Genomic DNA, 24,106 nt, shown 5'->3' with positions numbered 1-24,106 from the left:
TTTACATGCTGGACTCTGTTGACAGATTCCCTTTACATGCTGGACCCGGGTGACAGACTCCCTTTACATGCTGGACCCGGCTGACAGACTCCCTTTACATGCTGGACTCTGTTGACAGACTCCCTTTACATGCTGGACCCGGGTGACAGACTCCCATTGACCTTCTCATATATTGTTGTAGTATGCATTAGTGGCATAGTAAATATACATTTCCTATCTCACTATTAGTGCAGTCTTGTTGTTGGCAAATACTTGAAATTTCTAAATATTAATGAATACATGGACTTAGGTGTCAACTTTTTCTCTTGTCAAGGGGGTGTGTCCCTACACATTCTGATACTCATCACTGATTGGACGGTGTCACAGTCTGCAGGGACACACCCAGGTGACGATTTATGCATCAATCAAGGAACTGCACAACACAGAGTCCTAAGAGAAGTGGCTCCAGAATTGCCATTTCATGTAGAATCCAGTTCTATATGTATATATACATGTCAGGAGAGTCTATGTGTCTCTTTCCAGCAGGTGTAATCTCCTATAAATGTAACTGGACTGTTTCCTTTCCTTTGGCCGGGATGATTGAGCGTGCCATATGTGTTTCTATTTCCACCATGCTGTTGAACTGTCTCCGAAAGCATTGCAAGGCTCCTCTAAATGTTACTGTCTCTCGGCAACAGATGCCAATAAAGTTAGACAACTCTCAAGTAGGACCTTGTGGTCATGAACCAAATCTTAGTCTCTGAGCAGAGCACACGCTTCAATACTTATAAAAACAAAATGCCATTGCCTAATATGATCTGTGACTCCCATCGCTATTCTGCTGCACCTCGGAGCCGCTGCTTGTTTCCTTAGACATGGCCGCCAGTAATGCTCTGAAAGGCTTAGAGACATTCTAAAACCATTTATAGAGGGTGGACATGTGTGATGTCATGTTTCTGCGCTAGGTCACATGATTTTAATTAGGGCATGTTGATTAATGCAGTTGAACTTTGTACTGTCTTAGACCTCCTTCACATGACTATAGTATTTTTTACACTGATCCGCCATCCGCAAAAGGATGTCGGTATGCCATCCACAATCACAGATCCGCAAAAAAACTTGTTTGACCACCTACACTTGTCTATGTCGCAAATGCATCCAAAAATAGGACATGCATCATAATTTACGGTCCTTGTATACAACACAGACACGTGGCCACAAAAAAAAGCAATTGTGTCTGGGCCCATAGAACGTCATGTGTCTCTGCTTTGATCCATAATCGCAGATCAAAAGTACGGCCATGTGAAGGAGGCCTGAAACTTCGAATTTCATTATGAATTTCAGTATGCCTCCCCTCCCAGTGGGAGATATGTCCAACTCATTTGCGTCATCTGGTGCCACTTTGCACCACAGCCGAGGGCATTGTCTAAGTAATCTGGCCTACACTACCAGGAAGCTACCAAGACACTACCTGTTACAGTGGCCTCGGTGTAAGTTACAGCTGGTAAGGCAACAGCGGAGACAATAGGGCACAGCACTGAAGAGTCAGGCAATAGTGTAGTCAAGAATCAACCAAAGGGAAGGATTTCAGGGTTCAAGTTATCAAGGGAGTACGTTATCAGGAGCAGACTGGGGTACTTATAAGAAATCAAGTAGTGTATATAGCTCAGTAAGCTATAGTTAAAAGAACAAACAGAAATCTGGTACACAGATATGTCAGTCAGAAACAAGTACATCATACAGTTGGAAGTTGACAAACTAAGTACCTTTGCTCAGTCAGGGTGTGGTAAATAGAGCTGACTTTTAAACAATAAGGGTCCATTCACACGGAGTAACGTGCCGCGTGATGTGGCACGTATATGGCGTGTAAGACTATGCGCGCCGTAAAAGCTCCCATTGATTTCAATGGGAGCCAGGATCGTATACGCCGCGTTATTTTGCGGCCGCAAAATCACGGCCGCAAAATAACGCAGTATATACGATCCCAACTCCCATTGAAATCAATGGGAGCGTATACGGCGCACAAACTCTCACACGCCGTATACGTGCCACATCACGCGGCACGTTACTCTGTGTGAACTTAGCCTAACTCCCATTGAAATCAATGGGAGCATTTACGGCATGCAAACTCTCACACGCCGTATACGTGCCATATCACACAGCACGTTACATCGTGTGAACTTACCCTACGGCTCAGAATGAGCGGCACGCTTACGCCGTGTGAAGGATCCCTTAGACTAGTAGGTATAGGCTGGGGAAGGATTATGGACCCTCTAATTATCAGAATGGGAAAATTCACCCTGCTAATGGGCAGGTCCAGCACTGGCAACAAAAGCAAAACGTGTATGTGCATGGCACTATGGAGAAGCAAGGACTGCATGGCATGTAGCAAAGCTAACCTACTGGAAGAGGCAGTATTCTAGCGAGTGCAGTCAGTCACCATTACAATGCGATTAGAAAGTAGTGACCAACAGGGACCCATTTATTCACATAACAGGAGAAGTGGGGTTTGGGTGCAGACGAATATAGCTTCATTTGATTTTTATGTCCTTACTATATCTTTAGTACCCCTAAAATATAGAATAGTTACATCCACCCCTAAACTCTTGGCACCTTTAAACATGTGGAGCTTTCACAACACTCTCTCTAACTTGTTCTATCCAGCTGCAAGAAAAAGATTTGCAGCATATCAATGATCACATGACTGTCTACATAGATTGTGTATGATCCCTGTAACTTAAAAAATGAGTGTCCAGAGCTGGAGCACACAGAGGTCAGAGTGGTGAAGTAAGAGCAGTCCGTTCCTGCTTCACCACTGTATTCAACTCATCTGCGTCCTCTGTGGACGCAGATGAGTTGAATCCAGGACATACCTCCTGACCACAGGACAGGACCTAGAATCTGAGACTGTCCTGCTGAATCCGGGACGGATATCATCTCTGTGCACAAACTATAATCTGGTATATTCTGGTGCCATGTTAGAGTTAGCAAGCTGTGTACAAGGCTGTTCAGTTATCCTGTTTCCTGAAATATGGAAACAGTCTCTAGTCAGTTTTAGATAAAAATAGCAAATGAACTATATTTTGATGGCCCATTACAATGGTCACATGCATGGATTTTAATGCAGTCGTGAGACGACTGTTAAAAAGAAATAACTAAAAAAACACGGCTAATATTCATTGTAACAGTGTGACACACAGATGTGTTTTATTCTGTTATACACATTGAATAAGAATGATCCTTGTATCTGTATTAAGCCCCTTGCAGATGACCATGTGAAAGGTCAGTGTGCTACTTGGGTTTTTTAGGGTTTGAATCACACGATCACATGTGCGGGCCGACAGTCTGGGCCACAAAATATGGAACAGGTCATATTCCTGTCCGATGTTGCGGCCACGCTTACGTGGCTCCTATTCATTGAATGAATGGGGCTGTGAAAGCACGGGTAGCACATGGATGACATGGATGGCCGTTCATTCACAGCCAGCAATAAGCACACAGTCATGTGCAACCGGGTTAATGCAATGTAAAGGACACATTAACATCTGTACCACTGTATAATGTAATTCTAATCCTATTAGCAAATCGTATTTATGCTCTATAACATGAGCCACTACATTTTTCATATTCCAGGTTTCCTTTAAACCAGGTTTGCATCCATGTTGACCAGTTTTTCTAAGCTGTGCTCTGGAAATGATAAGAGTTAAAAATTCCAAAGCCTGCCATCACTGGCATTGCAGATACTTTTGTTACATTCACTACTTTTCCTAATCCTTTCCAAAATTGCAGCTTGAATGGGAAAATTTCCATCTGCGTCTTTCTTATTCATTCCATATGTCCAAATCAAACCAGGAGCGATGACTATCGCAATATGATGATGACAAACAAGTCTGTTTTTGATAACTAAAATGATCTCTTCATCAACTTACTATTGAGTTGTCAGAGAAGACGTCAGGATTGTTCTCATAGATGAATTTTTCCACTCTCTTTTGACGAAGCTTAAACATCTTGGAGCCTTTATTGCTTAATAAAGATAGCTCCTCCAGCATGATATCCCTGGGAACGCTGATCTTCTTCCCTAAATTTAGTCTGGAGGCATCCTGCTCTCCTTCTCCTGCTGTTAGAACAGTAACAATAACATGTTACACAAAGTTATTATATTAGAAAGCTATTATAGCACCAGTGGACTCAGGACTAGAGATGGGTGTACCTGGCATTAGGCCACAATCGGTCACAAGTGCACATCGAGCATCATGAAGTCATGACACTTGGTATGTCTATCAGACCACCGGACCCCGCGTGGAGGACCAAAGGAGGTGAGGGAAGGTGGACAAAATGTTTATTCTTTTACACCTCTCCTGGGTCGCCACATTGTACATTCTGGGGTCTGAAGAGATGCCAGTCTATAATAATTCTACTTCTAATGGAACTTGATCGATGCAAAATGAACCAGGAACTCGAGGCATCTGAACCCGAAACGAATGTTGGGAGATTCACCCATCTCTACTCAGAACCATAAGGTGCCCAAATAACATTGCCCATTTGAGAACTTCTGTGTAGGTTTGGGCATTGAGACTGAAGAGGTGGCAAGCTCTAGTGTTTGAGAAATGGATCAACCAAGGAGGGCACATCACTCTCAAATAAGCATGATGGAGTGCTGTCTATTATTATCGGGGACGTCACACCTCCGCAAAATAAGGACATCTGAATATAGCATAAAACCTTCTCTAAGTTGACCATCATTTGATAGTTCAAAGGGGATGGCCACTTCATTCTGACTTTTGCTGCAATTAGTACCATGAGCAGCTAATATACTGATATACTATTATAAATCCATCAATTGTCCGCAGAGAAGTGCCACCCCTTCTATAGTACCATCTGCCCTCCTGTATTTATACAGTGCTCCATTCCTAATATGGCTACTGCGAAATGTCCATCGGTGGTCTTCATTGATTAACACAGCTCATGGCATGAGTAACTAACCCATGCTCAGGTGCACAAGCCCTTGAAGAATCAGCCATGATGGGCACCTCTCAGCAGGTCCACTGAAATCCGATTTGTGCAGAATAGAAATATATGAATAAATAAGTATATATGTACTCACAGGTTAACTCCATGATGATTTTTGTCGCCTTTTTCCTCTTGTTTGGGGCTGGAGTTCCGGACAGTGGCATTGCTGCTAATACGTTTAGAGTTTTTCTGTTAATAGAGAAGAATTAATTATTAGTTGTAAAGTAAAAACTCAGCAATGCATTAAGATGTTTTTTTTGGTATACTGGCACTTGCCCCGTAAGAGGATCCGTTACCACTCCTTATTAAAAATGAGTAGTATTCGATTGAATACCTCGCTCCCATAGGAATGCATGTAAGCAGCCCAACACCAAGGGGTTAAGTGCAGTGAATATTCAATGCGCTTAACTTCTTGGTGTTCGGCCGCTTACACGCATACCTATGGCGGGGAGGTATTCAATCAAATACTACTCGCTCATCTCTACTCCTGATATGTCGATTTCAATATCTACTTGTATTTCAAATTCTCATGCATCTTTTTTTTATATCTCTGAATTGTGCTATTCCTCCTAGGAATTTAGGACAATTTTGAAAGATCTCTTCCCATAATTTTGTGTTATGACGTTCCTCTATTATTCCTCTATTGAGTGTTATCAGTTAGGGGTGTGTTCCTGAATACTCTGACACTGTCCAATCATTGCTCACTTTACAGAGACACACCCCTTTGACAAGAATGAATGGTAACACCCTGTTGTCAATGTAGTCATACATTTCTAGGAGGAATAGCAGAGTTATAAGAAAACATGTCTCTAAATTCTCATACGGTGGAAAATACAAGTATGTACTAAACAGACAAGTACAAGGAGGGAAAGAGTCCACTTTAAGGCCAGAGAATTTTATCCTTATAGCGGTTATCCAGGGAACTAAAACTTACAGAATTGTATAAAGTGCTGCACAAGGTTGCACTTATGTACATATATATTTGTTGCGTCCCATCCCACAGATATTGAGTGATTAAAAGACTGGGAGTTTGTTTTTTCCACATGGTTTATTTGTTGTGTTTCAATACATGAGGCCTTAGCCTTAAAGTTGGTCCCAGGCAGTCCTATGAAATGCTCAGCATCAAAGTGATGAAGATACAATAAATATATATGTTAGTGGGACCTTCTGATAGCGTACCATTCACCACCTCCACCAACAACTATTTGCAATCTTCAACAGGATTGGCTCCACTGATTCCAATTTTTTCTTTCCCCACCATTCCTGAGCAATTGGTGATATTAGTTTCAACATACAATATATTAGGCTCTCTATTGGTGGACAGTCCAGAACTGGAGCAGTAGTCTAAGACCACCTATCTGAAAGTAGAGTGCCCCATTAGCAAGTTGGGTGCTGAAATTAACAGCACTTATTGCTCAGGAATGATGGGGCTAGAGAAAAAATACCAATTGCCTTGGTATCACTCAAGTAGAGTCTATAAAGGATGCAGAAAAATAGACTTAGTGGAAGGTCCTCTTACTGGAAGTTTTAGATCCCTGGATAACTGCTTTGAGTTAAAAGGGGTAAATAAAAGAAAACTGCACGTATAAAAAACTAGAATTGCTAATGGCTATGTACCCCAAAGTAATGTATAAAAATCTGCAGCACTCAAATAAATAAGGCTTTATACATTTACATAGACATAAAAATCCAGGGATATTAAAAATGATTTGCAATATACTTAAAGGTGGTCATACACTATCAACAGTTATTCCTAACAAATGCAGATGCAGCGCACTGGCATCCCGTCACAGCATTCTGCTCCGGATTAGACCCAAATGAATGGGCCTAGTCCGGAGGGTGGTGTCGCGAGGAGGACATCCGCGGCTGAATCAGCCATGGCATCAGATCCTTTCAGGTTTTGATTGAGAAAGGAGCTCCAATTCCATCCTTGGCATAAAATATACCACGCCCATGCGGAGACATATTACAGTATCTGACAATGGCAAAGAGGAACAGGCGCACACAGGAAAAGAACAGGGAAGGGAAAGAGGGAGTAGATGTACTGCAACAATATGGAAGAATAGAAGTCACATTACTCAGGAATAGACTAGAAACAGAAGAGAGTGCATTTACTGCATTATAATCATCAGGGGTAGAAATAGAGATGAAGGATATGGAGTAGGGTTGAGCGATCGGGATCGGAAAAGATAAGATTCCGATCAGCGATAGAGTAAATTTCACGAACGCAGTCGGAATTCCGATCCCGATCTTTTCCGGCGGGATCGAGGTCGGAGGTTATTTCCCACAATGCTTGGCTACTGGCCAATCATTGTGGGAAAAGTTAACATTAGGGTTTAGCGATTGGCATCCGAAAAGATCGGATCCCGATCGGCGATCGAGCAATTTTCATGATCGGGATCGGCTGGAAAATGATCAAAAATAGGATTTAAAAAATGATCCTAAAATCTCAAGATCTGCTCAACCCTAATATGGAGATAAATGGAATACAATATTAATAAGAATACAATTGACTATATGCAGAGAGTTCAGGGATTCTATAGGAAATCTGGAAATGTTATCACCAGCCATGAAAATAACAGACTCACTAAGGGGTCGTTCACATGGTGGAAAGTTGAAAGCAATTCCTCTTCATTTTCCAGTCGCCGGTTCTCTACCGCTGATTAGGCCCAAATGAATGGGCATCTGTGAGAAGTGTTTTTTCAGCACCCTGCTGTCATCTCCGCCTCCCATTGAAATAATGGCAGTTAGAATCTGGGTGGAATCGGCCGTTGATTTGGCCACCATGTGTGAACACCCTCTAAGGATAATAGTGGGAATACAGTCCCACGTTAAGCTTCCATACATAGTTATATAGACAATAAGGTTGATAAAAGTCACATGTCCATCAGGTTCAACCTACAATAATACTACAGTATTGATCCAGAGGAAGCAAAAACCCTTATGAGGCAGATACCCATTGTACCAAATTATGGGAAAATTTCCTTCCTGGCTTCAAATTTGGTGATTAGAATAAATCCCTGGATGAACTTCTCATCTCCAGAATTCCTATCATTTGTCATTATATGAATTATAAACCTCAATTTTATTTGTTATTATGTAATCATCTAGCCCTGTTTGTAACTCCAGAGCGCTACTGCGCACGTTCTGGCACCATTTTTGTCAAAGGAAGTTCGCGACCTTACTGCGCATGCGCAATACACTCGTGTAGTTCTAAGGGAACTGAGCATACTGAGCATGCTCAGTATGCTCAGTTCCCCTTAGAACTATGACAAAAATGGCGCCGGAGCGTGTGCAGTAGCGCTCTGGAGGAAGCGATACTGCGCATGTGGGGGATTTAAGCACAACCCGCTGGAAGAAAAGAAGATGAAGGCGTAGAAGAAAGAGCCCAGGAGGACATCGCTGGAAGAAGACACCAAAGGAAAGCAAGACCGAAGATGACGCCCACCAGTGCACGGGTAAGTATGATTTGAATATTAGTTTTTAAGGTATTAGTTTAAAACAGGGGGGCTTTTAAAATACCATTAGCGGTGCCTGAATAGCCTTTTTATAGGCTATTCATGCATATGTGGGGCTCATAGGGCATAATTTGATGATAGAGCCCCTTTAAATCTATTTAAAGGTTTAAAGCGAGTCCGTCACCAGAAATCATCAACTCAAGACGTTGCTGCGTACCTCATTTACATATTGATAGGTATCTCAGCAAGTGAAGTACTGATTCACAAAGAAGATAACATTGTTTGATTCAGGAGACTCTAACCTATCTAACTGCGGGGCTAGTTTGATATGCTGGGCTCTTGCCACAGACTCCCTTTAAGAGTGCCCTCGAAATCCTTGAACCCATGGCCCATTATGTGCATGGTCCGCTTTTGTCTATTAGAATTTGGTATAATGAAATGCCATTTTCCTATCTTTTATAGGTGGAAGCAATTACAAATACTATGGACAAGATATGTAAAAGCCCGTTGAACGGTGCCATGGAGATGTCTATGTGAATAATCACTTTGCTCTATAAACTTCCTAAAGAATGTCTGAAGAATCGGAGCTGGAATTTGGCTGATTTTTACAAATTAGTTAAACTTTTGATTAGGAATGGTAAATGTTCCCTATACAACCTTAGAACATAACCAAAGCCCTACATCTTAAGGAGCCACTGGAGAGAGTGTTCTCAACCCTGATGGCTCCCATCCCATTCTTCTGGGTGGCAAGAACCTCTGCAAAATTGCAAAAAGGTGTTGTCAGGAATTCCATATTATCCAATATTTAAACCTTGTTGGAGCTCAGTCATCTGCTTGTGATTGTCTTGAAGACTGACTGGTTTTTACTTCTGGCCTTGTTCTCTTCTTAACCCCATGGTCTTTGATTTAGATTTGATTGTGACTTCTATGATTCGACTCTGACTCTCCACAGATTCTCTTTTTGGCATCTCCTTACACTCGTGGTATGACTTGGACTTGATTACTCTCTCGTTCCTTATAAGGTAACTGATTTTGTTCTTATACTTGACCCAGGTCAAAAAGCCAAGACAAGTCCATCCTGCTTCGTGGGGGGGCTCTGGCAAACACATCTGGGTTGACTTAGACTCCACATTCCAGGATAGTGTTAGATAATAAGTAGCGTTTACTTGTGGAGTTAAGACCTGATTTGTTCCTAGGGCATCTTAGGGAATGCCTTGTACCTGTGGATGTTGCAATTCCATAACAGGCATGGTGTATTGGCCCAATATGCAAAATCCCCTCTTGCCCCCAGCTGCAGTTGCATTGTAAAGTTGGCCAATTTTGACCCCTTTGCTAGGGGGACCTCTAAATAAAGTGTAATGGATTGGCTGACTGATCCCTGCTGGAGTCGGTGATAGATACTTCCTTCAAAATGAACTACTGAGGGTATTTGTGGTTCCCTCCATCGTTGCATTGCACTGAGGTCAGCAACCCAAGGTGAGACGATTGGATCCTAACACTACTCTCTTCTGTTTCAAACTGTTGTGAGAAGTAAAACCTGCAAAAGAAAACCACCATGGGAATTTACAGTTAATGTAATGGGATTATAATAGGTATTATTAAATTGGTTATACGTCCAAGAATAGATCACTTACATATTCAGCTTGAAACCAGAAGCAGTGGTGGACGCAAAACCCGTTCTGTGATATGCACTTGTTTTTTATGGCTGGATGCCTTTAGCCCTGACAGACTCTCTTCTTGGCATAGAAACAGAATCCTACAAACCAGCTGGTTAATAGTACTCAGTATAAGAGTACTTGGTGACAGATCCCACCGCTGAGAACCAGCAGCAGTTACGAGCCCCTCCATGCATTGAGCACGATTGGAATGGAGAACCAAGTTGGGTATGTTTATTCTAGATCTGAAGTTGATACTAAATAAACTTCTCAGTGGTCAGGTTCATGGATGCACTCACCAGGTCACAACAGTGGAAACTCCATTTGAAGTTGGAAATCTCTTGATACTTTTCAAGGGATCCTATCACTCAGATACAATTTTTTCTAGGTACCACGTCGGAATAGCCTTAAGAAAGGCTATTCTTCTCCTACCTTTCGTCAGCTTCTCCGCGCCGCCATTTACCTACAATTCCGGTTTCTCTTTGTATGCAAATTAGCTCTCTCGCAGCACTGGGGGCGGGCCCCAGCACAAAAAAACAGCACTGGGGGCGTCCCCAATGCTGCCAGAGAACTCTCTCCAGCACCGCCTCCATCTTCGTCAGCAGTGTCCTCTTCTTCCGGCTTGTAACTTCTAGGCCTTAGGCAGAGCAGAATGCGCATGCCCACAGGCCACGAGAAAATGGCCGCTTGCACAGTATTAGTATTAGGCCTAGAAGTTACAAGCCACCTGGAAGAAGAAGCTGAAGAGGATACTGCTGACGAAGATGGAGGTGGCGCAAGGGGGCCACACGGTGGGTCAGTGGTTAGCACTGCAGCCTTGTAGCGCTGGAGCCCTGGTGTTCAAATCCTGCCAAGGGCAAAAAAACCATCTGCAAGGAGTCTGTATGTTCTCCCCGTGTTTGCGCGGATTTCCAGTCCGTATCCCAAAGACATACTGATAGGGAAAAAAAATGTACATTGTGAGCTCTATGTGGGGCTCATAATCTACATTTAAAAGGAAAAAAGAAGATGGAGGCGGCACTGGAGAGAGTTCTCTGGCAGCATTGGGGACGCCCCCAGTGCTGTTTGAGCATACCAAGAGAAACCGGGATTGTAGGCGAATGGCAGCGCAGAGAACATGACGAAAGGTAGTAGAAGAAAAGCTTTTCTTAAGGCTATTCCAACGTGGTACCTAGAGAAAATTGTGTCTGAGTGATAGGATCCCTTTCAGCATTCAAATGGCGCCCCTAGTTGACAGACCGAACTATAATGCTGCATTTATTTGGGGATCAGTTCTTTGGTTGTGCCAGTGGCTTGCGATCTTTTGCTCCCTAAAATAGGCTTCAGCACTCACACTACATCAGCTGGTGGGCCACAGGTTGAAGAATGAAAGGAACAAGAATGAATGGAAGGAAGAGCAATTGCGCCATTGTTTCTTTTTTCATTTTAACCTGTTTCTGCCCCTTGTACAGCATGTTTGCAACCAGATTTACACACTATGCTGCACATTTACAACATGGTCATGGCGATGGCAGACGATCTGGTAAGCTGATGAACATCCGTGATTAGAGATAACACTGATCATTAATATTTAACCCCTAGGATGCTGTAATCAACAGAGATTAGTTACACTTGTTATTCACTGTATTATAAAAAAAAATCCAATTTTTCCTTTTAAGAAATGCTTTATTATTTTAAAAAACAAAACAATAAAAATTTGTTTCGCTGCAGACATAATCACGCCATAAATCAATGTCCAGTAATCGCACATTTTATGGGAAAAAATTTGTAGGGCGTCTGGCTGCAGTCCAAGAGTCAGAACTTTTTTCAGTTTTTTCAGTCAACTCTATTTTAGCTGCAGTTTTCCGCCTTGGAAAAATCTAGCGAATCCCGTCCGTACAATGCAGAAAAATATGAGCAGTGGAAATGCTGCAATTTCCAAAACCATGACATTTTTGGAAATTGTAGCATGTCAATGATATCTATGGAAGCTCCAGCGGTTTGCCTATAGGTATAATTGAAGCAGAAAGTCCACAGAGGAACTTTCTGTGAAAAGCGCGGGTGGAGAATGGAATCTGCGGACCACTTTTGACTGTCAGGAATAAACTGTTGTCGGTCAAGAGCAATTGTTGTGGTGCAGAGATGAGGGGGACAGAGGGAGCCCCTTCTCATCTGTCCACCTAGATGCTGGGTTCACTATTGGCTGTGCCATCTAACGCCTCAATAACACATCCACAGACGTGTGAGGTCTGGGCTTTTTCATAGAAAGAACCCTGCCCTGCTTATTTGCGGATGGTATGCTATCCATGGTTTATCCGCTTTTTATGTCTGTGAAAAGCTGATACTTTCTTTTTTTGTATCACCTTATAGACTTTCATTACACTAATATCTGAAAAAAACACATTGAGTAGGTATTGTGTCTGCAAAATTGCAGACTGCATACATACATAAAATGCAGAGGGGTCCATGCCGTAGACATGTCCTGCTGTGTCTTCCCTGGTCCCCATCATAGAGCATTGACCATAGACATCGGCACCCAGTAACTCAGCTGTAGTAATGGCGCTAAGTTACACAAGTCATGAGCGTGCTACTGTGAGGTATACAGTTGCTCCACAGTATACAGTACAAGTCTAAACAAATCAGTGGCCACCATATGAACAGGTGCTCAATAATTGATTATGGCACAGACAGTGTTGGCCAAAAGTATTGGCACCCCTGCAATTCTGTCAGATAATATTCATTTTCTTCCAGAAAATGATTGCAATCACAAATTCTTTGGAATTATTATCTTCATTTAATTTGTCTTCAATGGAAAACCACAAAAAGAATTGTCAAAAAGCCAAATTGGATATAATTCCACACCAAACATAAAAATGGGGCTGGACAAAAGTATTGGCACTGTTTGAAAAATCATATGATGCTTCTCTAATTTGTGTAATTAACAGCACCTGTTACTTACCTGAGGCACCTAACAGGTTGTTCGCAGTTAGGGTGCATTCAGACTACGTAACGCCGGGCGTGTATGAGAGCCGTACACGCCGGCATTACGGCAGACTGCCGAACACTTCCCATTCACTTCAATGGGAGCGCTCGTAAACGCCGCTGTTACGAGCGCTCCCATTGAAGTGAATGGGAAGTGTTCGGCAGTCTGCCGTAATGCCGGCGTGTACGGCTCTCATACACGCCCGGCGTTACGTAGTCTGAATGCACCCTTATTTTGTCTAAAGGTTGTGCTACCAAGTATTAGGCTAAGGGTGCTAATACTTTTGTCTGGCCCATTTTTGGAGTTTTTTTGTAAAATGATCAATGATTTGACTTTTTTTCATTCTCTTTTGTGTTTTTTTCATTGCAAGCAAAATAAATCAAGATATTAATACCAAAGAGTTTGTGCTTGCAATCATTTTCTGGAAGAAACTGAGTATTATCTGACAGAATTACCAGGGGTGCCAATACTTTTGGCCAACACTGTATCAAAAAATGCCATTACAAATTGCATGTGAAACCTGCAACTGATATGATTGTCTATAAAAGCAGTCTTATCTTCCAATAACATGCAATATCTAACTGCAATTGGGTATTACTAGGTATTAGCAATTTTGTCCAAGCCTCTGAAGCAAGAGATGCTGCACCTCTAATGGTGCAAAAACGCAATACGGCGCTACTTGTTCTCCTGTTTTATTAGTCACACAGAACAAGTTAACAAGCAATAATCAATAAAAGGAACTGACAACACCAGCAACCACTGTACCATATAATGTCTACACACTAATGGAGTCCCTGTCCCATATAATATCTAGATATAATGTCTACACACTAATGGAGTCCCTGTCCCATATAATATCTAGATATAATGTCTACACACTAATGGAGTCCCTGTCCCATATAATATCTAGATATAATGTCTACACGCTAATGGAGTCCCTGTCCCATATAATGTCTACACACAAATGGAGTCCCTGTGCCATATAATGTCTACACGCTAATGGAGTCCCTGTACCATATAATGTCTACAAGCTAATGGAGTCCCTGTACCATATAATGTCTACACACTAATGGAGTCCCTGTGCCATATAATGTCTACACACCAATGGAGTCCCTGTGCCATATAATGTCTACACGCTAATGGAGTCCCCGTGCCATATAATGTCTACACACTAATGGAGTCCCTGTGCCATATAATGTCTACACGCTAATGGAGTCCCTGTACCATATAATGTCTACACGCTAATGGAGTCCCCGTACCATATAATGTCTACACGCTAATGGAGTCCCCGTGCCATATAATGTCTACACGCTAATGGAATCCCCGTGCCATATAATGTCTACACGCTAATGGAGTCCCTGTGCCATATAATGTCTACACACCAATGGAGTCCCTGTGCCATATAATGTCTACACACTAATGGAGTCCCTGTGCCATATAATGTCTACACACTAATGGAGTCCCTGTGCCATATAATGTCTACAGTAATGGAGTCCCTGTGCCATATAATGTCTACAGTAATGGAGTCTCTGTACCATATAATGTCTACACGCTAATGGAGTCCCTATACAATATAATGTCTACACACTAATGGAGTCCCTGTGCCATATAATGTCTACATGCCAATGGAGTCCCTGTATCATATAATGTCTACACACTAATGGAGTCCCTGTATCATATAATGTCTACACACTAATGGAGTCCCTGTACCATATAATGTCTACACGCTAATGGGGTCCCAGTGCCATATCATGTCTACAGTAATGGAGTCCCTGTACCATATAATATCTACACGCTAATGGAGTCCCAGGGCCATATAATGTCTAGACACTAATGGAGTCCCTGTGCAATATAATATCTACACCTTAATGGAGTCCCTGTACCATATAATGTCTATTTACTAAAGGAGTCTTTGGACCATATAATATCTACACGCTAATGGAGTCCCTGTACCATATAATGTCTGCAGTAATGGAGTCCCTGTACCATATAATGTCTGCAGTAATGGAGTCCCTGTACCATATAATGTCTGCAGTAATGGAGTCCCTGTACCATATAATGTCTGCAGTAATGGAGTCCCTGTACCATATAATATCTACATGCTAATGGAGTCCCTGTACCATATAATGTCTGCAGTAATGGAGTCCCTGTACCATATAATGTCTGCAGTAATGGAGTCCCTGTACCATATAATGTCTGCAGTAATGGAGTCCCTGTACCATATAATGTCTGCAGTAATGGAGTCCCTGTACCATATAATGTCTACACACTAATGGAGTCCCTGTACCATATAATGTCTGCAGTAATGGAGTCCCTGTGCCATATAATGTCTATTCACTAATGGAGTCCCTGTCCCATAATGTCAGAAATACAAGTCCAAACCTGCAATAACCTAGTTTATTTTAATTTGAAGACTCCACGTTGCAGAAATGCTGCTTTGGAAACGCTATATTTCAATTTTACCCATGGAAACATTTGCATTTTTTCCTATAGATTTAATAGGGGGAGAAAAACCACATAGAATCACACAGCAAAAATGCAAAGAAAATCACGCAAAGCACGTTTTCAGCTTTTTTCCAACAGCGTTTTTTTTAATTTTTTTTCCGCAATGTGGGGCCTTAGCATAAACCAGCTCTTGACAATATGCAGTAAATGTCACGCTTTGGTACACACATTGCATAAAATGTCACCATAAATTTGATCTGTGACATGACTGCATTAGAGAGATATAAACAGACAATATCACAAACTTTATAAATTTTGCAAAAACAATGTGAAATGTCATGGGGAGGAAATGTGTAAATGCAGATTTGTCAGTATGGTATAATACTGTGTGTGTCTGTATACTAATATATGTGTGTTACAAACAAAATAAATCACATTCTCTAAAATGACATATATATGCTTCATATGTTCTGGGGACAGGAGGTGTCAGGGACTACTTGACCAATACCTAACACTAACTGCCCTGCCAAGACCTCAAGGGAAGCCAGTAACATTATCCTGCCTAAATGTGATCTGTATGGCCATAAAAAGACTCCCTCTAAATGTTACATTGTTGCTTGTGTATGGTCAGGCCAAATGGTCTACGATAAAGGTAGAATAATGAACAAATCCAAAACTGACTTAGAACATAAAAGCAAATGTTTGCAATAGCCACCAGCAGGTTAGGCCTGAAACACAAAAATGGCGACATAAAACCTTAAAACAAATGAGTCCAATGATAGATTATTTTATTTTCTCTTTAAAAACTGATAAAAATGGAGAATTAACAAAGTATCAGTATATTTCCTAGACAAGTCAGGACCCAACTGAAAAGTTCTTGCATTGCAGACATTGTTGGCATCAACATTGAAGGTACAAGAAGTAAATTTCAACAGGACACTAAAAGGTCTAAGGTACAGAGCCGGGAGCCAGCCTAGTAAAAATCTGTGAAGGGTTCTTACGTTACCCAAGGAGCATTTGGCCACAGTCTATATTCATCTCATTCTCGGGAGGTTAGCCCTGCTGCCTCAGCAGGATTCCCTTGCAGACAGCTTCAATTTCAGGACAAACATTTCAGGACTTATAAATACAAAATATTATTTCTATAGAAGGTTACATTGTAGCGAAATTATATTACAAGTTCTATTAGTTTACAGAATTTCTTTCCTCCGCCTTCACAGCTGACATCATCAAACCCGCCATAATAATCCATACCTTAGAGTAGAACCTGAAAGATCGATGTAGTCGTCTCCTTCTTGTATAGCTGACGTAATGTGAATGTCCTTCTCTTGTTAGATCTTTCGCTAGGTTTCTCGGGGTTCTCTATGGGAGAGCAGGAGCGGTAAGAAGGACGTGTGTACTGAGGTGTCTGCACAGCACAAAGTGCTGATGCAAAGTGCAGTATATTTGACTCTTGGATGTTGCTTGCAGTGGCATCCTGGAGTTTATTAATAGTAAAAGGAGTAAGGGGGATCTCAGATGGCAGGAGCACAGAAGAGGAAAGGAAAAAAGGTGGCTCTCAGCAGTCCTGGAGCCCATTAAATCTCACTTTATACTGTGACGTAAATCAGCATTTAATATCTCATTCTGGTTAATAAGATAAGTAAATATGCACTGAAGATGTATATGGTGGCAAGGCATAGTGGATAGAATAATACCAGTAATTCACATTATGGACAACAGCACTTCTTCTTCTGAAGCCTTCTAGATCCCTCTGTCTGAGGAGACAAGAACATAGACAGCACACAATGGGTTTATCTGCATATTATTTGTAGTGCTTTACGTTATTAGCCGCCATAAAATAATGCAACATTTCAGATGATACAGCGCCATTCTACAGGCACCGAATAAATCAGGAAGGGAACAACAGGTCAAAGAACATCAAGTTCCAGTTGAATTGGAGCCAAAATATAGGCAATGGCCTAAAGTACTGCAAATGAATATACCTATTGGGTGCTGTAGCAACAGGAGAAGGACCAACCAACTGGATAGGTCAAGGACAGCGCTCCCCAATAATTAGGAACCCTCTTTATTGAACAAGACTCAAAGGGAATGGCACAACCCGTTTCAGACCCATAGGTCCTTTATCAAGTGCAAATGTACTGGCGTGGGATTGTTTGAAACTAGTTGTGCCATTCCCTTTGAGTGTTGTTCAAAGAAGGTTCCTAATTATTGGGTGAGCGCTGTCCTTGACCTATCTGGTCGGTTGGTCCTTCTACATGATACGTCCCTTTGGCATCCATCAGCTGTTGCCCTCCATCTGGTTTACCTTCCCAGGATCAGATATTGATTGTGCTTTGGGTTGTAGTGACGCTCTCACAACCGCGTCAGGAGAGCAGACAATTGTCTGTCTATAATATATCACTCTCATCCTGATTTACTACACGAGCAACGGCTCGGTGTCCCCCCTTTTTTGTCTTTCTATTGGGTGCTGTGTCTTCTTTCTGGAAAACAGGCACATTAAAGGGGTTGTCCAATGTATACAGTTTTTGGCAAGGAGACCAGGGAAAGTGAACAAAACACTCACCTGTTCCCAGTGCTCCTCTGTCTACCACTATGGTGTGGTCCAGTGGCATCCAAGTGCTCCCTCCAAAGGAGGGCCTCACCTTATGGGACCGCTGAGGCCAATCAAGGACATAAGGAAAAGAATCGGGACTTCACTCACAAACATCACCTATGATATCCCATGTCCCTTCCTTCAGCCACCAAAGATACAAGGCGAGAACTTCTGCCAGAACAAGACCCCAGGAGCAGCAGAACAGCAGTGGAAGACACCAGAGCACCAGGGGCAGGTGAGTATGTTGTTTTTTGTTTTTTTTTACACCTTCTCCATCTTTCTTGCCAAAATACTTTATATCCTGGACAACCCCTGTAAGATAAGCTGAGTGTGCACAAATATGGGGAAGTCTGGCAGCCTAGCCCTCTGGTTGACAGCTATCTAAACTGTATGGCCAGACTTTGACTTCTTTTTGTTTTCCAACTATGTTTATTTGGTGCATTAATGTCTCATGCTCAATTGTCACAAACTGAATTCACTGGGTCTTGAACCCATGACTTCCTGGCTATGTGCTGCAGCCTTGACCATTATAATATTTAGAATCCTGGTTGTTCTGTGCCTTGCCTGGTCTGGTCCCTTCTATTGGAGTAATTGGTTTATGGAGATCACCTGTTCTGTGGCCAACCACAGTTTAGCCCGTCGTATATAAACTCACAGCTTACTCCATCCTGTGCCTGATTATTCTGGCTGTCTGCTCCTTGTTGCCCTGAACCTCACCACTACTTTGCTGCTTCTGTGTGCCGAACTTTGCAAACGTCTGACTATGGCTGATCTGCTCCTCCTGTGTACTGAACTTTGCAAACATCTGACTACGGCTAATCTACCACTCCTGCATACCGAACTTTGCAAATGTCTGACTACGGCTGATCTGCTCCTCCTGTGTACCAATTCCTGCATCGTCTGACTACAGCTAATCTACTACTTCTGTGAACCAAACTTTGCAAATGTCTGACTACGGCTGATCTGCTCCTCCTGTGTACCAATTCCTGCATCGTCTGACTACAGCTAATCTACTACTTCTGTGAACCAAACTTTGCAAATGTCTGACTACGGCTGATCTGCTCCTCCTGTGTACCAATTCCTGCATCGTCTGACTACAGCTAATCTACTACTTCTGTGAACCAAACTTTGCAAATGTCTGACTACGGCTGATCTGCTCCTCCTGTGTACCAATTCCTGCATCGTCTGACTACAGCTAATCTACTACTTCTGTGAACCAAACTTTGCAAACGTCTGACTACGGCTGATCTACTACTCCTGTTTACCAATCTCTGCAAACGTCGGACCATGGTTTCTTCTTCTTCTGAGGTACTTATCCTGCATTTATTACTATTTAAGTACTGTACCATTTGCCTCACCATTTGGACTCCAGATCTGATAACTAGCAACGTTACATCGACGTTACTAAAGTTTCAAGAGTTGCATCCATATTTGATGATCATTTGAAGAAATTCCATTGCATCATGATTTCCAGTTACCACTTTTTGTGGATGTTGCTAGGCACTACTTTGCACCTGGGTCTGGATTGATTAAGATAGAGTTAATAATTTTGAAACTGCCTTACAGTCTTGGGAAACCAAGTACATCCACATAAAAAAAAAAACAAAAAACATATTACAATGTATGTGTGCCTGTTTTTGCTTGTCAAATGTCCATGATTAATTGATAACCAGCAAGTGTGACCACCTCTGTAAAAGCAGAAGTTATGGCAGTTTGCTGGTCTGGAATATTCAGGTGTGTGTTAACATAATGCCAAAAAGGACCAACATCTGCAATAATCTTATGGAAGCAATTGCTGCTGCCTATTCCTGGGAAACATTATAAAGCCATTTCCAAATAGTTTGAAGTCCATCGTTATAAGACTCTCAGCATTTAATGTTCAAATTCATGACTGTATGAGAAAAAAAAGATTGAAGTATGGCTTAGGTATAAATCCTCTTCCTTGCAAAATAAAAACAAAAAAAACCATAGGAGCACAGATTAAGTTTGCAAAGTTGCTTCTCAAGAAACAAAAAACTCGTGGAACGATATCTTTTGGAAAGACAAAAGTGTAGAAATGTAGCCACAAAAACCTCATACTAACTGTAAAGCACTATCACTGTGGTGGAGGGGTGATTATTTTGACTTGTTTTGCAGCCAAAAGACATGGGCACCTTGGAGCCATTGAGCTGACCATGTGGGCGGGTACAGAGCGGGGAGACCCATCTCCCCTCCCTGTAGCCGCCCAGACTCTCCTAAGCCAGGGGGCGCGCACAGCGCTCTGCAGGCGTGTGAATGAAAGAGGAGAGGACTGAGAACAAGGGCCTGGAGCTCCGAGAGTGGCAGTGGTTCTGTGCAGTCAAGTTAAGTGATCAGTATCAGAATTCCGTTCCCAATCTTTTTTAGGCAGGATTGGAACCCGATCGTAAAATTTACTTGATCGCCGATCGGGATCCAATCTTTTCCAATTGCTCAACCCTAGTCGTATAGAAAACTGGACTTCAAAGTATTGCTGCTAAAGGTGGTTCTATAAGATATTGAATCTTGGGGTGAATAACATTTTTCTCAAGTGACTTTTCCAATTTATTTTTTTTGTTGAATCCATAATGGTGGAACCTTGTGTGTAATGTCCTTCATCTGAGCTTGTAGTTACCTGCTATTAAGACCTTCTAAGAGCCAGATGTTTTTATTATGTTTTCATATGTCAAATTATAGAATTTAAAGAAGATTTACTTTGTTTTTCCATGTGGATTACCTTCCAGATTATACATTATGATTAGAGATGAGCGAACAGTAAAATGTTGGAGATTCGATATTAGTTTCGAGTAGCCTCTCAATCAGGGCCGCCATCAGGAATTTTGGGGCCCCATACAGCCTAAGTGTCTGGGCTCCCCCCCTCCCCCGCCATTTTTGCTTTGTGCGCCGCGGGAAATTTAGCCCCACCCACTGTTATGTTGACTCCGCCCACTCATTAATTTTCCATTTGCCTGCACACTGTATAATCCTCCTACAGTCACCTGTAAATTATATGTCCCCCCTCCGTCTCTCCCCCAGCTTTATATACACCCTTGATCTGCCCCCAGATTCATGTCCCCTCCATCTCTTCCCCCAGATTCATGTCCCCTCCATTTCTGCCCCCAGATTCATGTCCCCACATCTCTGCCCCCAGATTCATGTCCCCCCATCTCCATACCTCCCAACTTTTGAAGAACTAAAAGAGGGACAAAATGTGCGGTGCGCTCTGCGCGCCGCGGCAAATTTAGCCCCGCCCACTTTTGTGTTGACTCCGCCCACTCGTTAATTTTTCATGTGCCCGCACACAGTATAATCCTCCTACAGTCACCCGTAAATTATATGTCCCCCTCTATCTCTCCCCCAGTTTCATATACACCCTTCATCTGCCCCCAGTTTCATGTCCCCCTTCCATCTCTGCCCCTAGATTCATGTCCCTCCATCTCTGCCCCCAGATTCATGTCCCTCCATCTCTGCCTCCAGATTCATGTCCCCCATCTCTGCCCCCAGATTCATGTCCCCCCATCTCTGCCCCCAGATTCATGTCCCCCCATCTCTGCCCCCAGATTCATGTCCCCCCATCTCTGCCCCCAGATTCATGTCCCCCCATCTCTGCCCCCAGATTCATGTCCCCCCATCTCTGCCCCCAGATTCCTGTCCCCCCATCTCTGCCCCCAGATTCATGTCCCCCCATCTCTGCCCCCAGATTCATGTCCCCCCATCTCTGCCCCCAGATTCATGTCCTCTCCATCTCTGCCCCCAGATTCATGTCCCCACAGTGTCATGCCGTCCCCTCCTTCATCTGCCCCTAGATTCATGTCCCCACAGTGTCATGCCGTCCTCTCTTTCATCTGCCCCCAGATTCACGTTCCACCTCCACATTAAACTTACCTTCTCCTCCGCTCCCTCGCCGCTCTCTGCGCGTCTCTCTCGCTGACACATGCGGCTGAAGGAAGGAGCTGACACAGGTCAGCTCCACGCTTCGCCGCTGGGTGTCTCTCTCGCTGACACATATGCGGCTGAAGCGAGGAGCTGACCTGTGTCAGCTCCTCGCTTCGCTGCTGCCGCCTCTCTAGCTGACACATATGCGGCTGAGCCGGGTTCCGGCTCATCCGCATATGTGTCACCAAGAGAGGCGGCAGCGGCGAAGCGAGGAGCTGACCTGTGTCAGCTCCTCGCTTCAGCCGCGTATGTGCTCAACTCAGATCTGCGTCCTCTGGACGCAGATCTGAGTTGAAACAGGACATACAATGACTGCTGCCGGCGCCAGGGGGCCCGGCCCCCCCCCCCCCCATTTTAAAATTTGGCCGGGCCCCTGACGCCAGTAGCAGTAGTACTGGCCTATCGGCGGCCCTGCTCTCAATATTCGACTACTCGAATCGAATATCGAACCCTATTATAGTCTGTGGGGGAAAAATGCTCGTTTCAGGGGTAGACAACGTTCGATCATATTACACTTACCAAGTCCACGAGTGAGGGTCGGGCTGGATCCTCCGAGAAGTCTTCTCTGTGCAGCGTCCCCACGGCGTCTTCTCTGCATTCACTCTGCTAGGCATCGGGCCTAGGCAGAGCCGACTACGCATGTCCGCACTACAAGTGGGCATGCGCAGTCGGCTCTGCCCAGGCCCATGCCTGATAGAGTGAATTCAGAGCCGGAAGACGCCGCGGGGAAGCTGCACGGAGAAGACTTCTAAAGGTAGGAGAAGAACCAGCGTTGATTGGCCAACTGTATAGCATTCGGCCAATCAATGCTGGTTCTGCATCGAACTTTTCCATTCGAATAGCGAGTGGTACTCGATCGAGTACGAGTATTTCGAATACTGTAGTATTCGATCGAATACCTACTCGATCGAATACTACTCGCTCATCTCTAATTGTGATATTGTTCTTGTTGTCTAATGATAATTCTGAGATCTGTAGTTCCACAGAGAGAACGTGTTCACATCTACTGGTTTTTCTGTGTGTTCTGGTTGGTTGTTCTGGTCGTTTTCTGGGTTATATTCAGACAGGGATAGTTCAGTTTTGCATATTTTCTGTCCACTGTCATTTCCTCCACTGCCTTCTTGTTTGTCATACATCTGTCATCCAATCCATTGCTGGATCATCACCATCTCCCACAATCTCCGGCATTCAGTTCCTCTCATCCACTGGGGATTGTCAAATTGTTCTACTATTCAGATCACTAAGTCTCGGATGTATGAGAACCATAAGGAAAGCTGAGTGCTGCAGGTAAAGTTCAGTTTTATGGCCATGAGCATAACTGGCATTGTTATCACTTACACTGACATGCAAAAGTTTGGACACCCCTGGTCAAAATGATATTATTGTGAACAGCTAAGCAAGTTAAAGATACAATGATCTTCAAAAGGCATACAATTAAAGATGACACATTCCCAATGTATTTTTTGGAAAAAAATAATTTTTTTTTCCAGATTTTACATTTTCAAAATAACAAAAAATGAAAATGGCCCGATTCAAAAGTTTGGACACCCTGCATGGTTTGTACCTAGTAGCGCCCCATTTGGCAAGTATCACAACTTATAAATTATTTTTGTAGCCAGTCAAAAGTCTTTCAATTCTTATTTGAGGGATTTTCATCCATTCTTCCTTGGAAAAGTCTTCCAGTTCTGTCAGATTCCTGGGTTGTCTTACATGCGCTGCTTTTTGAAGTCTAGCCACCGATTTTCAATGATGCTCAGATCAGGGGACTGTGAGGACCACTGTAAAACCTTCAGCTTGCACCTTTTTAAGCAGTCTATGGTGGATTTTGACATACAGTCCTATGAAAAAGTTTGGGCACCCCTATTAATCTTAATCATTTTTAGTTCTAAATATTTTGGTGTTTGCAACAGCCATTTCAGTTTGATATATCTAATAACTGATGGACACAGTAATATTTCAGGATTGAAATGAGGTTTATTGTACTAACAGAAAATGTGCAATATGCATTAAACCAAAATTTGACCTGTGCAAAAATATGGGCACCTCAACAGAAAAGTGACATTAATAT

At 42.9% G+C, this 24,106-nt stretch overlaps 1 protein-coding gene across 1 annotated transcript in view; it reads right to left on the bottom strand.

Annotated features, from left to right (window-relative positions):
* Nucleotides 1–16,954, bottom strand: part of MYOZ1 (myozenin 1) — a 29,548-nt gene extending 12,594 nt beyond the window's left edge. The window contains exons 1-3 of the mRNA XM_075257849.1: nucleotides 16,764–16,954; nucleotides 5,084–5,178; nucleotides 3,909–4,096 (exon numbers count right to left, since the gene is read on the bottom strand). Of these exons, the coding sequence (XP_075113950.1) occupies nucleotides 3,909–4,096; nucleotides 5,084–5,153 (258 nt within the window). The 5' untranslated portion in view covers nucleotides 5,154–5,178; nucleotides 16,764–16,954. The remainder of the gene's footprint in view (nucleotides 1–3,908; nucleotides 4,097–5,083; nucleotides 5,179–16,763) is intronic.
* Between the last annotated feature and the right edge of the window lie 7,152 nt (nucleotides 16,955–24,106).

The sequence above is a fragment of the Leptodactylus fuscus genome, chromosome 10, assembly GCF_031893055.1.
Source record: "Leptodactylus fuscus isolate aLepFus1 chromosome 10, aLepFus1.hap2, whole genome shotgun sequence".
NCBI classification, from domain to species: domain Eukaryota; kingdom Metazoa; phylum Chordata; class Amphibia; order Anura; family Leptodactylidae; genus Leptodactylus; species Leptodactylus fuscus.
This window is presented reverse-complemented; position numbering and strand designations above follow the sequence as displayed.